At 39.9% G+C, this 13,599-nt stretch overlaps 1 protein-coding gene across 1 annotated transcript in view; it reads left to right on the plus strand.

Annotated features, from left to right (window-relative positions):
- The window catches only part of CCDC170 (coiled-coil domain containing 170), a 55,201-nt gene extending 43,628 nt beyond the window's left edge, over positions 1-11,573 (plus strand). The window contains exons 11-13 of the mRNA XM_063441337.1: positions 2,156-2,398; positions 6,775-7,011; positions 10,949-11,573. Of these exons, the coding sequence (XP_063297407.1) occupies positions 2,156-2,398; positions 6,775-7,011; positions 10,949-11,083 (615 nt within the window). The 3' untranslated portion in view covers positions 11,084-11,573. The remainder of the gene's footprint in view (positions 1-2,155; positions 2,399-6,774; positions 7,012-10,948) is intronic.
- The last annotated feature ends 2,026 nt before the right edge of the window (positions 11,574-13,599 follow it).

Here is a 13,599-nt window from a genome sequence, read left to right on the forward strand (position 1 = left end):
TATTGTAACCATATATGTTTTCCCAACACTATATAAACTTAGTATCCCAACACTTTATAAACTTAGTATCCCAACACTATATAAACTTAGTATTGAGCAAAATGGTGTGTTTCATTTTTAACAGGAGCTGAACCTAATTTTAAGATAAAGAGTTTTGTTTCAGTTCTAGGCTTTGAGTGCTTAAGTTTATATAGGTTTTGGGAGGGGCTCAATTTAGATTTAAGGAAAAAGGTGTGTTTAGGATACGTTGATAACACAGCTGCAGTAGCTGTTATACAGATCACTCAGTCACTCAATGCCGTCTCTCTTCCTCCTGGAAGACATTTCTTGTGTGACCCTTTCCACTTCCTGTCAATCCTGGAGCAGTTGGGGAAACATTGTGTTTTACACCTTCTATTACTGGCACACTTAATATATTGATCAAGAAAATAAACTATACTTCCATAGCGAGATACTAGTGAGTTATTCTGATAGTAGGCTACGCTAGTGGATAATATGATCAATCCAAGTGATAAATGAGAACATGCGTATTCACAAGACGAGAATGAAAAACCACTGAGATCTCCTTTTACAATACAAATAAGAGAACCGGCAGGCTATTGCTAGCCAAAGGCATACAGTTAGCGCATAAACATGAAGTGTTGGATGTTGGCTATATTCCCGAGATTTCGAGCTGCAGCGTTACTAGGAGTGACTAAGGAGTAGAAACCAAGTAAATTAAGAAATAAATTAGTGTAACAGGCTCAGGGAAGTACGTTGGTGGTCGGCTGCTGTACGTGTAAGTGTGAGTATTGTATGAGGGTGAGCTTACGTGTGGTGACATTGGGACACCTAGCAGGGCTCTGAGATCTAAGTGTTGTGTGTTAGTTGCCTTGGCTCAGACTGAACATGTTTGGCTGCAAGGTAGACAAAGTAAAAATGTCTATCCATGTTTGCATGAAACTGATATTCTCTCAGTGTCGGCACAATTAAAGGCATGGTATGTACTGCTTGCCCAATGATATGTAGTTGAGATCTGTGAGACCTGTGAGACCTGTGAGGATTTAGTATGTGTTGCTCGTAGTCTCCGCTTAGGTGGTGAGATTCGGGAGAGTCGCTTGCGATAGCCAATGTTGTGTCGTTGAAGCAGAGAGGTGAGTGGTCGTAGTGACCTGCGTCATGCTAGGGTACCGCTGGATAGGTTGGCGAAGAAAGTTAGTGCCATGTTCTCAAAATGGAGGGGAGTTTTAACTTGTAGGGCTGTGAGGACTGTTGCTTTGTCTTTCCCATTCTGGAAGGTGACTATGGTGTCCTTTGTGGCTGTGGCTGGTGCCCTGGTAGGTTTGGGGACCCTAAAGAGGCCTGCAGGGTTGATGGCTTTGGCCTTCCCAGGTGGCAATATGGCTGTTAACATGCGTCTTAGTACGTGCGGCAGCTCAGCCTCTAGCACCTCCTCTGGTACCCCTCAAACCTTTAGATTGTCTGGCGTCATCTTGGGCCGCGAAGCGGCGTTCATGCATTCGGTTCTGCTGTTGTAGGTCATGCATGGCCTTTTGTGGTATGGCAATGTTCTGCTGGTTAGCTTGGGATGATCCCTCCAGTGTGCTAATGCGACCTGTCAGGCCTTGTAAGTCTCATTGGAGTGCTGTTACATACGTTAGGATGTTATTTTGCAGATCCGCCAATAGAGTTTTCAAAACCCCGGTGGTTACCGGCTTGGCATCTGCTCCTTTCTTGCTTTGTCTTGCCCTCTGCACTGGGGCTGGAGTAGGCAAGTATTCTTCTTCAGCGTCCCCAGAGATGTCTTCCGAGAAATCTAAGAAATCTAAGGCTTGCCTCCACATGTCGACGATCGTCAGCCCTGGGGTAGGTTTGTTTTTACATTTGCGTCCCATTTGGCTTGGACGGTCCCCACCGTTTTGTGGGGGTCGATGGGTATTGTTTAGTCGTTGGTTTCCCTGTTTTATGCCTGGAACTACAGGCTCGTGTCACCTCTCGCTTCGTTGGTTAGGTTCCGCCCCCGAAGCATTGTGCTTTTTGCATTCTTGATGTAGGAGTTTTTACAACTGATATATGTGTTTGCCTGCAGCACTTCCTTCTATTTAGAGCTTTGATTTTTAAAAATGTTTTGTAATGCTGCTATTGTAAAGCCATAATATTTTTGACATTTCCACAGTTAAAAGCCCAGAAAGAAATGTTTGACAGCAAAGAGCTTCATATGGAACTTTTGAGAAAAAAGATTGCACAGCTTGAGGAAGAAAAACATGTCCGTACAGCGCTGGCTGTGGAGCGGGATGAGGCTAACCTGACAGTAAGAAGACTACAAAAGAAGGTAGAAAGACTGCAGAAGGAATTCAATTCTGCTCAGGAGTCAAACACAGAGCTCAAGGCCCGACTTTCAGATACTAACGAGCTTAAGGCAAGTATCACCTTTGAGTGTAGTTCACGAAAATATGGTAATTTAATAATCAATATCTATAGCAAGTACTCCAGATGTCATCCTTTCATTCAACAATTACCCATAAGAGTGTGCAGGGGTCCTTTTGGGTGTGCACAGGCACACCCGAACGGATGGCCAAAGTATCATCCCTTTACCCCATTTTGGTCACTGTGGGTACTTAAGAATCCATTTGTGTTATCTTGATAGGTTTTTCAAGAAAATATATGTATACACCTTGCTATTAATGTATATTTTGAATATGTTTTTTTTTTCAATTTGTAATTTTTAAGAAATGTTTATATGGTGATTTTTTTTCTGGCTGCACATCCTAAAGTAAAGTGCTGCATACCTGTACAAGTACCTATGGCAATAACATTTCCTACGGATCTTTTGACTTTGGAAATTACATTTTATTATAATGTATCCACTTTCCACTTTAATAAGTCACTGTGGGGTATGTATGGGGTAGCCAGGGTCGCCATTCACTACACACACCGCATTCACTACACACACTACATCCACTACACACACACACTGCACCCACTACACATACACTGTACACACTGCATCCACTACATACACACTACATTCACTACACATACTGCATCTACTATACAAATCCACTGCATCCACTATACACATTCACTGCATCCACTATACACATGCACACACACACACTAAATCCATTATACATACACCACCTTCACTATCATTATATACACACACTTCATCCACTTTAGATAGCTCAATGGGCCAATGCATCATCAGTAGAATCTGTTCAACCCTTGGGTTGCAGATTCAAATCCTGGCTGGGTTGACCCAGCCCTTCATCCTTCCGAGGTAGCGAAAATGAGTACCATTAAATTGGGTAATCGTAACAACCCCCAGATGTTGGGCTAAGGTAATATCCCCAGGACGTACTTGAAAACCAGAATAATCTGAATGTACCTTTCCTGGTTAAATACTTTGTTGTTATTATTATTATTCTTGTGGGCAGACTTGGGAATGGGCCCTGTGGGAGGAATCGGGGGTGAGCATTTAGGGGCCCAGACCTTGAGATGTGAAAGGGGCCCCAACATTTCTGATTGCAAGCCCACATGTAGTACAGATTGAGAAACTGTCAAGTAGTTGAGATTTGAGTAAGGGAATTCATTAGGTGTACTTTATAGTAATTTTTCTGTTTTGAATGAAAACAGCACATCATAAGAGTTTGTTATTGTTTTAAAACCTACGCTGCCTTGACTTTGAATTGTAGTTAAATCTGCTATGTTATGCATTACGAAGAAGGAGAAAAAAAAGTTAAAAGGAAAATCTAAAAATGTTTCTTTGCTGAAAATCTGTAGCACCTGGAAGAGCTATACATATCCTATAATTTCACACACACAATGGTTTTCATGGGTTAGATTAATTTACAAATCATAAGAACTTAAAGGGACACTCCAGGCACCCAGACCACTTCTGCCTATTGGAGTGGTCTGGGTGCCAACTCCCACTACCCTTAACCCTGCAAGTGTAATTATTGCAGTTTTTTATAAACTGCAATAATTACCTTGCAGGGTTAACTCCACCTCTAGTGGCTGTCTACTAGACAGCCACTAGAGGGCACTTCCTGATCTATAGCACAGAAAACATGTGCTAGAGCATCGCTGGACGTCCTCACGCTGTGTGAGGACCTCCAGCGTCGCTCAATTCCCCATAGGAAAGCATTGAAAGCATTTTTAATGCTTTGCTATGGGGAGCTCTAATGCACATGCGCGGCATTGCCCCGCATGCGCATTAGGTTTCCTCAGCCGGCGGGCGGGATCAGTCTCGCCCACCGGCTGATGTAATCACTGGGAGGAGCGGCAGCGAGCAGAAACCACCGCCGAGGGGCATGGGGGGTGGGAGGGAGAGGGGACCTACAGTGCCAGGAAAACTGATTGTTTTCCTGGCACTGGAGTTTCCCTTTAAGAAAATAAATCCATCACAACAGAGCTTTAGCGGAGCCCTAGTCCTGCCCAGGACTATCCTCCGGTGGATGACCAAGAGTATAAATCAGGAACAAGAAATTGCCAAGTAATTAGCCCACTTCCTCCCCAGTAACTGGACGACACACAGTTCTGGCAGTACAACTGAAGTTTATTCTGACACACACAGCTTTTATACACTGGCCCATAGCATGGGGTTTTCACATCAAGAACACAGAGGTTTCTTCCTAAGTGTTTGTGTTTGAGAGATAATTGAGTTCAAATTAGGATAACTCAATTATCTCTCAAATACAGAAACTTTCATACATTTTTAACATACCCCCAAAGTACACGAGAAGAATACAGGAACCCAACAAAAATCATATTCCCGAATAGCCTCGATCTGAGCGCACAACATATCCAAACGTGCTCAAATCGGTTCAGTAGAACGAAAGTTCTGTTCAAATAAAGTTTTGACCGACTGTTCCTGTGCGAACACCGACAAACGCTCCCCCTGGATGCTACTGAGCGAATAAACCCCCTATTCAGTACATCCTATCTCCCGAACACCGTCTGTCTGGTCGTGAAGTGGGACTGTCAGCGGTACGCCGGTATTAATTTGTGGTTAACAGCCAGGAGAGGTCAGTGCTCGCTAGGGCATAACAAGGGGACCACACACGAGTCATTCGGGAGACGAACAAGGGGGTGCAGACAACCGAACACAAGGGAATAGTCTGCTACAAGAGTGTCTGTTAGATTGCTGAGTTACTTCATTCATGTTATTTTGCTTAAATATTGTTCATGGTCATTCATATGATTGGCTTTTGCAAAGGCTCTTACAGAAAGCTCAGAGAGAACCCTCAAAAGTTACTTACTCACTGACTATACGAATCACTGGGTACCTCATGCTGTGGGGAAGCATAACTATAATGAATAGGATGAAATGAAAGAAAGACAGAAAGCTCCTTCCACCTGTTTGTTAGTAATATAATTTATATAGCACCAACATATTCCGCAGCGCTTTGCTATTGTAGAATGGCAGATGTGTATAATTCGTTGTCTACACACAGCAAATCATATACACTTACTGGCTGGATCCAAATCTAAGTTTCCCAGTTATGTTTACCATACCTCAATGAAAAATTCAGCTTCTTTACCTGGTGGAGCAGGCATATTCACTACCACTAATCTTTTGTATTACCGTGCTGGTGATGTTGTGCATAGGAAGAAAGTGCAAAGCATTGTACACTGCATCATATTCCAAAATGAGAAATTTGCTCAAATAATGCCAGTGAAAGTTTTATTTTTTTAGAAATTACAACTGACCAGAGGAATAAAGTAATTAGAATTATTTTGTGGACTTGCATTCACAAAAATATATATATATATATTTTCTTTGGTAGATGTCAGATCGGTAAGCAACATTTTGGGCAATTCTATGCATCAGCTCGTACTGTTTTAGATGTATAGGCCACTGTAGGACACTAGAGGTCAGTCTGGTTTAAGGTAGCTACATGATGTTCCTTAGAATTTAAATATCAGTAAAGTGTGATTACTTTTTTTTCTCGGTTTATTAACATTGCAGTAAATATAGTGAGGTTTTATGTAATTGTTTAGAATGATTTTTAAATCCCACTTGCACAAAAATTGCATCATTTCTGATGGTGATCCTGTAAGTTGTTCTTACGTCGCCCATAAAAAAAATTAAAGATAACCTTGCTTAATCAAACCTGTTCCAAGTAAATGAGAGTATGACCCACAAGCTTCCAAAGGCAGTAAAAACATAAAGGGACACTGTAGGAACCATAACCACTGCATTTCATTGAATTGGTTGTGGTTAGTGATGTCCCGAACAGTTCGCCAGGAACCGTTCGCCAGGAACCGTTCGCCGGCGAACATAGCATGTTCGCGGCTGGAGTTCTATTGCACTGTCCCTCTATTCAGTGTCAAGTCACTGTCAAGCAGTTTAACATGAAATAATGGTCCCTGGAGGTATACCAAGGCAGATATTATACCCATAAAGTCATATCAATTGATACTAGCAATGGCTGTTGTGATACGCTAAAAGTGGTCAGCTGATACTCTCAGCCATCCATTGCTGCTCAAGCTAATGCTTCCTCATTAACCCCAGTAGCACAAAGGGAATGGGCTGGTGGGGGCACTTGTTTAGCATTAAAACATTAAAAACGGTTTAACGTTGAATGAAAGGACAGCTCCAGGGACATTACAAACTATAACCACTGCAATGAGAGAAAACTGTTCTAGTATCAACAGTCCCTTTAATATTTCAGTGATACCTTTAGTACATGTGTTTGGGGTTATTTTTTACATTTTTTTTATTTTGTTTACAGGATGCTACCCTTTTCAATTATATTCTACCTTATCATTCTATTTTTTTTCCTTTTTCAGATCAAAACACTTGAGCAGCATAAAGCCATAGAAGAGCTGAATAAGTCTTTGGAACAGATAGAAAGGACAAAAGACAAGACTCAAAAGAAGTTAATTTCTGTCAAATCAGAGCTAGATTTTACTGAGCGGGAGGCAAAGGAGGAAAAGGAGAGAACTACAAATATGCTGGAGGTTGTTACCAGTGAACTAAAAACACTTAAAAAAACATTAGAAGAAGTATCTAAGAGGGAAAAGCAGGTAAGATATTGTTTGGATGAATATATATATATATATATATATATATATATATATATAGCTGAGCAATAGTTTAGATTTTTAGGCTTCAAATAATCCTTCACATACACAATATCAGCTGAAACCTTTTATTCTGCAGTTCATACACCACTGGCCGACCAAATGTATCAAACATTAACCATCTGGGCTGCAAGGGTCATTTCTGGCACTTGAAGTTGGCAGAAGTTGGATAGAAATGTCAGTTCAAAGGCTGATGTTTCAGTGACTTGTATTAGATATTAGATATTTTAAGGTTCAAAAAGAAATAGTACAATATATATATATATATATGTATTATACATCTTTTCATTAGGTATATAGATAGACATAAAAACATTAAAAGAAGCTAACATTAGGGTGGTTATAACATTTTAATATCCCCATGTATGAGGATATGTAAATGGGGATATTTGACCTGAAACATCAATCTTACCTATCCAAAATAGAATTCTCCTTATTATTATTTTATTATTTATATAGCGCCATCAGATTCCGTAGCGCTGTACAGTGGGTGGACTAACAGGCATGTTAGTCATATATATATATATATATATATATATATATATATATATTTGTGTAAAAAATAGAAATTGCTCCTGCACTCACGCTTAAATGTCCCTTAGTGACCGGGTGCAAGCCAAAAATCAGCTATAGTATCCATAAATCCAAGTAGATAGCTGCACTCACGGTTTTGTAAAAGTCCAAAGTTTAATGAAAAAAGTTAAAAAAAAACAGCGATCAACGTTTCAGTCCTGCTTGGAGGACTTTCATCAGGATCATAAAAACAAATGACAAACATTCAAAGCATTTATACATGACATTATTAGATAAATTAGCTTACCCCCAGGTGAAAATCGCCGTCTAACTGGCGTCCTAGCGTGACCTGTGCGCATGCGCGAACGTGCTCTACCCCCTTTAGTGACGTCATAACGTGATGACGTTTCCGTTCGTTACCATAGCGATGCAGACACATAATGCGTCGCTATGGAAATCGAAAAGAACGGACATGTTAAGTGTGGGTGAATTAGAGTCCAAAGTGATAATAAATCCATATACAATAGATGAACAAATCAAAGTGAGCTAAATTAAGCTGTGTGATAATCTGAAGTAGTGAGCAATATATTATTGCCAACTACTAATTTAGTATGGTTACTGTAAAGTGCATAATTAAAGTGGTAGTCCTAAAGGTACATTGGAATGGCAAAATGCCAATTTAATATGAATAATGTAAAGTGCATAATATAAGTGATGGTACTAGAAGAAATTGATCAGTAAGAGGCCTGATGAAAGTCCTGATGAAAGTCCTCCAAGCAGGACTGAAACGTTGATCGCTGTTTTTTTAAACTTTTTTCATTAAACTTTGGACTTTTACAAAACCGTGAGTGCAGCTATCTACTTGGATTTATATATATATATTTGTGTACGGCACATTTAGAGGACGTATGATATGATATGAAGAACATTTACTAAGAGCAAAGTCAGTTGAGGTGTGCCGAAACTGACGAGAGGTTAGACCTGTAAAAAAGGGCCCACCTAGGTGATATGAAAATAGAGGGTGCGATGGGAGGGGAATTATCATGGTACCACACAAGGTTTTAACCCGTCTCTGATCCTATTTTATTGATGTCTGCTTATACCAGATAGTGGTTGTTGATCTTCACTCATATTACTACCACTTTCCAAAATAATACACGTTATTATAATCATTGATAATTCTGCTTTTAATAGGACTTACACATTTCTAAAGAAAAAAACAACGCAAAAAAACAAAAACCTACAAATGTGTATACATATAGAAATTGGATTCGGTTATTTCATAGGTTTGTAAAATTGCCATAGATTTAGTTAGTATGTCTAAACAGATGCCACTTGATATTTTGTTCAGCATTGGGGATAATGAGTTCGGAGAGTGAGGTGGGTGTCCATAATATTTCTGTTGCCTGGACAATCCACAGAGAGGGAACTGCAGTCTGTGAGGGCCATATAAATCTTAGAAAACAACATGAGATAATGTTCAAATAAATATAATCAAAATATATTGAGATAGAGTACGTTAATAATGAAACTGTTCAATCTGTTCTTTCTGAAGAGGTATTCTGGAGGAAAGGCTTTATCTGTAGTAATATTAGATGTTTAACCTTCAGCAGCAATATTACATAGAAATAAATTACTTTATTTGTTTAATGAAACATTATTATATAATATGTAGCTTGTTGGCATATTTACCAATCATTTCTTAGTTCTTTTTTTATTAGGAACATATACTGTTTGTCTCCCTACAACAAGCCTTGTAATATGAAGTAGTCCCTGGCTCTATTATTGACTAGTGATACAAGTAAACCGTAACATCTGCCTATTTGTATTGCATGGTTCCCCCTGTTTCATTCCAGGGTTTTATGACTTCACTGTGTTTATAGTAGACATTGAATTGTATTTGAATTGTATTATTGCATGCAGTGAGAGGGTAAGCATGTTTATCAGGTCATAAGTTATTGGTGAAGTATAGCTTTACATGTCAATATAAGAGCAATATAAACATTGGTGATTGGTTGAGAGAGCTGGGGGTGGTTATCCCAGTATTCTCAGTCTATGTGGTCTAGGTTAGACAAAATTAAGATTGGTAATGTGGACTTGTTAATTCTTAACTATCCATGCGGCATAGGAGGGAGTGATCCATGGATGCCATGGAGATTGTTAGGTGTTGTCAAACTGCTTCTAAAAGGTTTGACATAAAACCAACCAGGAAACATTACTGCTATACTGTGCTTTAGAGCATGGGTTGGCAACCTTTGGCACGCTAGATGTTGTGGATTACATCTCCCCTTAATGCTCTTGCAGCCATGGCAAAGCATCAGGGGAAATGTAGTCCACAACTACCCATACCCCTGCTATAAAGGTTATGTTACTTAGTGTCCCTTTAAATAATCATTAAAAGTGTATCTATAGTTATGCCCGAAGTTTGGACAGCACAATGTACGGAAGAAATTTATTTTTCTATAAAGTGCTACCAAATCATTTTTGCATGACGGATGGATTTGATGATTTCATTTCACATTTTTTTAAGCTTTGTATGACATATATATTTGGAGTAAGAAATGCAATTCAGCTAGTTAGACCTAACAATATCATGAAACAAGATAACTGTTATCAAAATTAAGCTTGACATAAAAATCCATTGTATTGCCCTTAATTATGTTTTACCTCTTTGTAATTAAAATACTTTTAGGGAAGTATCTCAAATGTTAAAAGTAAGGGGTATTCTAAACACCAAAAACATTTTAGCCTAATGAAGCAATTTTGGTACATAGATCATGTTTCTGCGTTCTCATTGCTCAATTCTCTGTGACTTAGCATTCAATTCAAGTTTGTTTATGTTTATGCAGTCCTGGTCATACATCTCCTGGCTGTGACTCACAGTCTCCATGAAAATGTCTTAATTTTTAAACTAATCTTACAGCTTAGTGTGTTCTGATAATCACACACAGGAGGCTGATGCAGGCTTTAACAAGCAATTAACCGATCAGTAGTTTAAACCCCCCCCCCCCCCCCCAAAAAAAACCAACTAAATTAAACACACTGTGCAATAAGGTTCTAAAATTAGATCTCTCTTTACAGGAAGTCTGTAGGGATACAGGACGTCTGTAGGGAGGCTGTGTGAGTTACTAGTGGTTAGGAGGCATTAACAAACTAAAGTAGCTGAATGGCAGAAAGTGAGTAATGACATGCAGGGGCATGATCAATAAACCAAAACCACTAAATTGAGCTAAAGTTGTTTTGGTACTCAGAGGGTCCCTTTAATAAACATTATACTTTAAAACAATTACTATGTTTACTATGTTATCTAAAAATGTCTAATTACTGTACACGCAAATATTTCTAATTGATTTTTTTATTCTTACAGTTGGTAGACTTCCGGGAGGTGGTTTCACGCATGCTTGGTCTGAACGTCAATATCCTGGCACTTCCAGACTATGAAATCATTAAACGGCTTGAGGGGCTTATCCACACACACCACCACCATGTTTCATGTGCCTAAACCTGAATGCTCAGTCTGAGTGTTAACCTATTCTTAATTAGCTTTAAAATGTTTCATTATTTTACCTTTTTGCATCAAATTATCTTGTGCCATGCTGAGTGCAGATCCATATATTTTTTATCATAAAATTGTAAAAGATTAAATATATTTTAGTAATTGCTATAAAATAATGCAACGTGCCATATTTACTAGTATCTTCTCAAAATGAATGCCTCTTTTTTCTATTAAAGCTTTTGGAAGTAAAAAAAAAAATGCACATTGACAGTATAACTATTGTTTACACTTATTTATAAAGCAAAAGCATAGGATCTTTAAGGCTTCAATAGATCACTGATTGGTAACCTTACTACCATATACTTGCAAATAAACCATAATTCCCATGATGCTCTACTAGGTTTATAATAATGTTGTTTGGAAACATCGGAGTTGCCAGTGTTAGCAGTTAGTAACAGGGGTAGCTGAAATAGCAAAGTTCCACCTATACAGACAAACAAAGATTATAATAAATGGCTAGGTTCTGGTGTTCTGCTACAGGTTTGGGGTACAAATAAATAGAATCAATTTTCTCTAGAAAAGTTTAGCAGTTTAGGATACTTAACGTCTTCTTTAGTCATCCCTTGGATACATGCATTTACTTTTATTACCATCCCTTTAAATGAGAGAAGATCTTATTCACAGTCACTACACAATGAACCCTTAGCAGACTTATTAACGGGTGTTTATCCTGGACCTTTAGGGTAATAGATTGAATTCCACACAAAGAAGACAAAAACTTACAAAGTATCATATAAGAATGTAAACAGGGCCCGCCATGGAGCAGGGGGCGCCCTGTGGCCGCATAGCTCACACGGCAGGGTCGTATTAGCTGCAAGGCAAACAAGGCATTTGCCTTGGGCGGCATTTTCCAGGGGGCGGCAAAAAAAGCCGCCCCCAAATGCCCAAGGCAAATGTCTTGTTAGCCTTGCAGCTAACAGACATTCTGGGTGGTCGGGCGGCGCTGGTGGGCGGCTGGCGAGGGAGCACTTCCTCTGAGCTGTCTGCTCAGCTCCCTCGCGTACCGCACAGTGAGGCTGGGAGGCGGAGCCGGAATATGACGTCATATTCCGGCTCCCAGCCTCACTCTGAGGCGCGCGAGGGAGCTGAGCAGACAGCTCAGAGGAAGTGCTCCCTCGCCAGCCGCCTGCCCGCCCACCAGTGCTGCTCGCCCAGCAGCCACTGGACCACCAGGGAGGAAGAGACTCCCCCCCCCCAGCATTCCCAAAGGTAAGGAGGCTGGATGGGGGTGTTTAAATACATTTAAAAAAATGTGTTAATGTGGATGAGTGTGTGTGTCTGTTAGTGTGTGTGTCTGTTAGTGTGTGTGTCTGTTAGTGTGTGTGTCTGTTAGTGTGTGTCTGTTAGTGTGTGTGTCTGTGAGTGTGTGTGTGTGTGTGTGTGTGTGTGTTTGTCTGTGTGTGGCTGTCTGCCTGTGTGTGTGTGTCTGTCTGCCTGTGTGTGTGTGTGTGGCTGTCTGCCAGTGTGTGTTTGACTGTTTGTGTGTGTGACTGTCTGTGTGTGTGTGGCTGTTTGCCTCTGTGTGTTTGTGTGTGGCTGTCTGTGTGTGACTGCCAGCCTGTGTGTGTGACTGCCAGCCTGTGTGTGTGGCTGTCTGCCTGTGTGTGTGTGTGACAGGGTGTGTGGGAAGGGGGAAGGAGTGGGGGAGGGGGGACGGGAAGGGGGGGCGCTGTCAAGATTTATCGCACAGGGCGCCCAAATGCCTAAGGCCGGCCCTGAATGTAAATATCAGCAAAATCAGTTTGTATAAATTGCACAGAAATATAATTTCACCCGTATTTACAATCAATCTCCCTGTAAATGTACATGCTATTTATTGCTTTGTAAGCTACATTTAGCACGAGTTTCACCCTAATGACTGATATTAGTAATACACGGGAGAGATTATTCATTCTCCTAATTAATTTTATTTTAGAATACGTATTCACTCGACAAATGAACATTGTTTAAATTGTTAGATTAGAAAAAAACTTTGGGGTTGCACCATAAGTTAGTTGTTCTGAATGCTGTGTAATGATGCCATTATGTGAAAAATGAAAAAAAGAAAAAGGGATGTATGGCGAGTATAAGTTCTGAATTGTTAAGGTCAGTAATCCTCATAAAGAGCACTTTGAAAAAGCCTTATTTAAAGGCAAGATGTGTTATTGTATTTTTGTTTTAATAAATCTGTATTTAGTATTTACTATTCTGGACACGTTTCATTCCTGCAGCTAGCTGTACAGATGTGATATTATTCTATGGTGGGGAATATAACTTTTTCGCTGATATAAGAATAAGAATGCAATAACAAATGTTGGAAATGACGAAAATCATGCCACCATCATGGAGAGGTGTGGGAAAGTGTTCTCGGACAGGGCTGGAAGTGCTCAAGAATACCACAGAGCATGTAGATTGCAACAGAGGTGGATTACATTAGTGTAAACTCCAAGGACCTTTCATATATTGGCAGTGACTGGTGTCAC

Source organism: Pelobates fuscus, chromosome 2 (assembly GCF_036172605.1).
Source record: "Pelobates fuscus isolate aPelFus1 chromosome 2, aPelFus1.pri, whole genome shotgun sequence".
Lineage (NCBI taxonomy): Eukaryota > Metazoa > Chordata > Amphibia > Anura > Pelobatidae > Pelobates > Pelobates fuscus.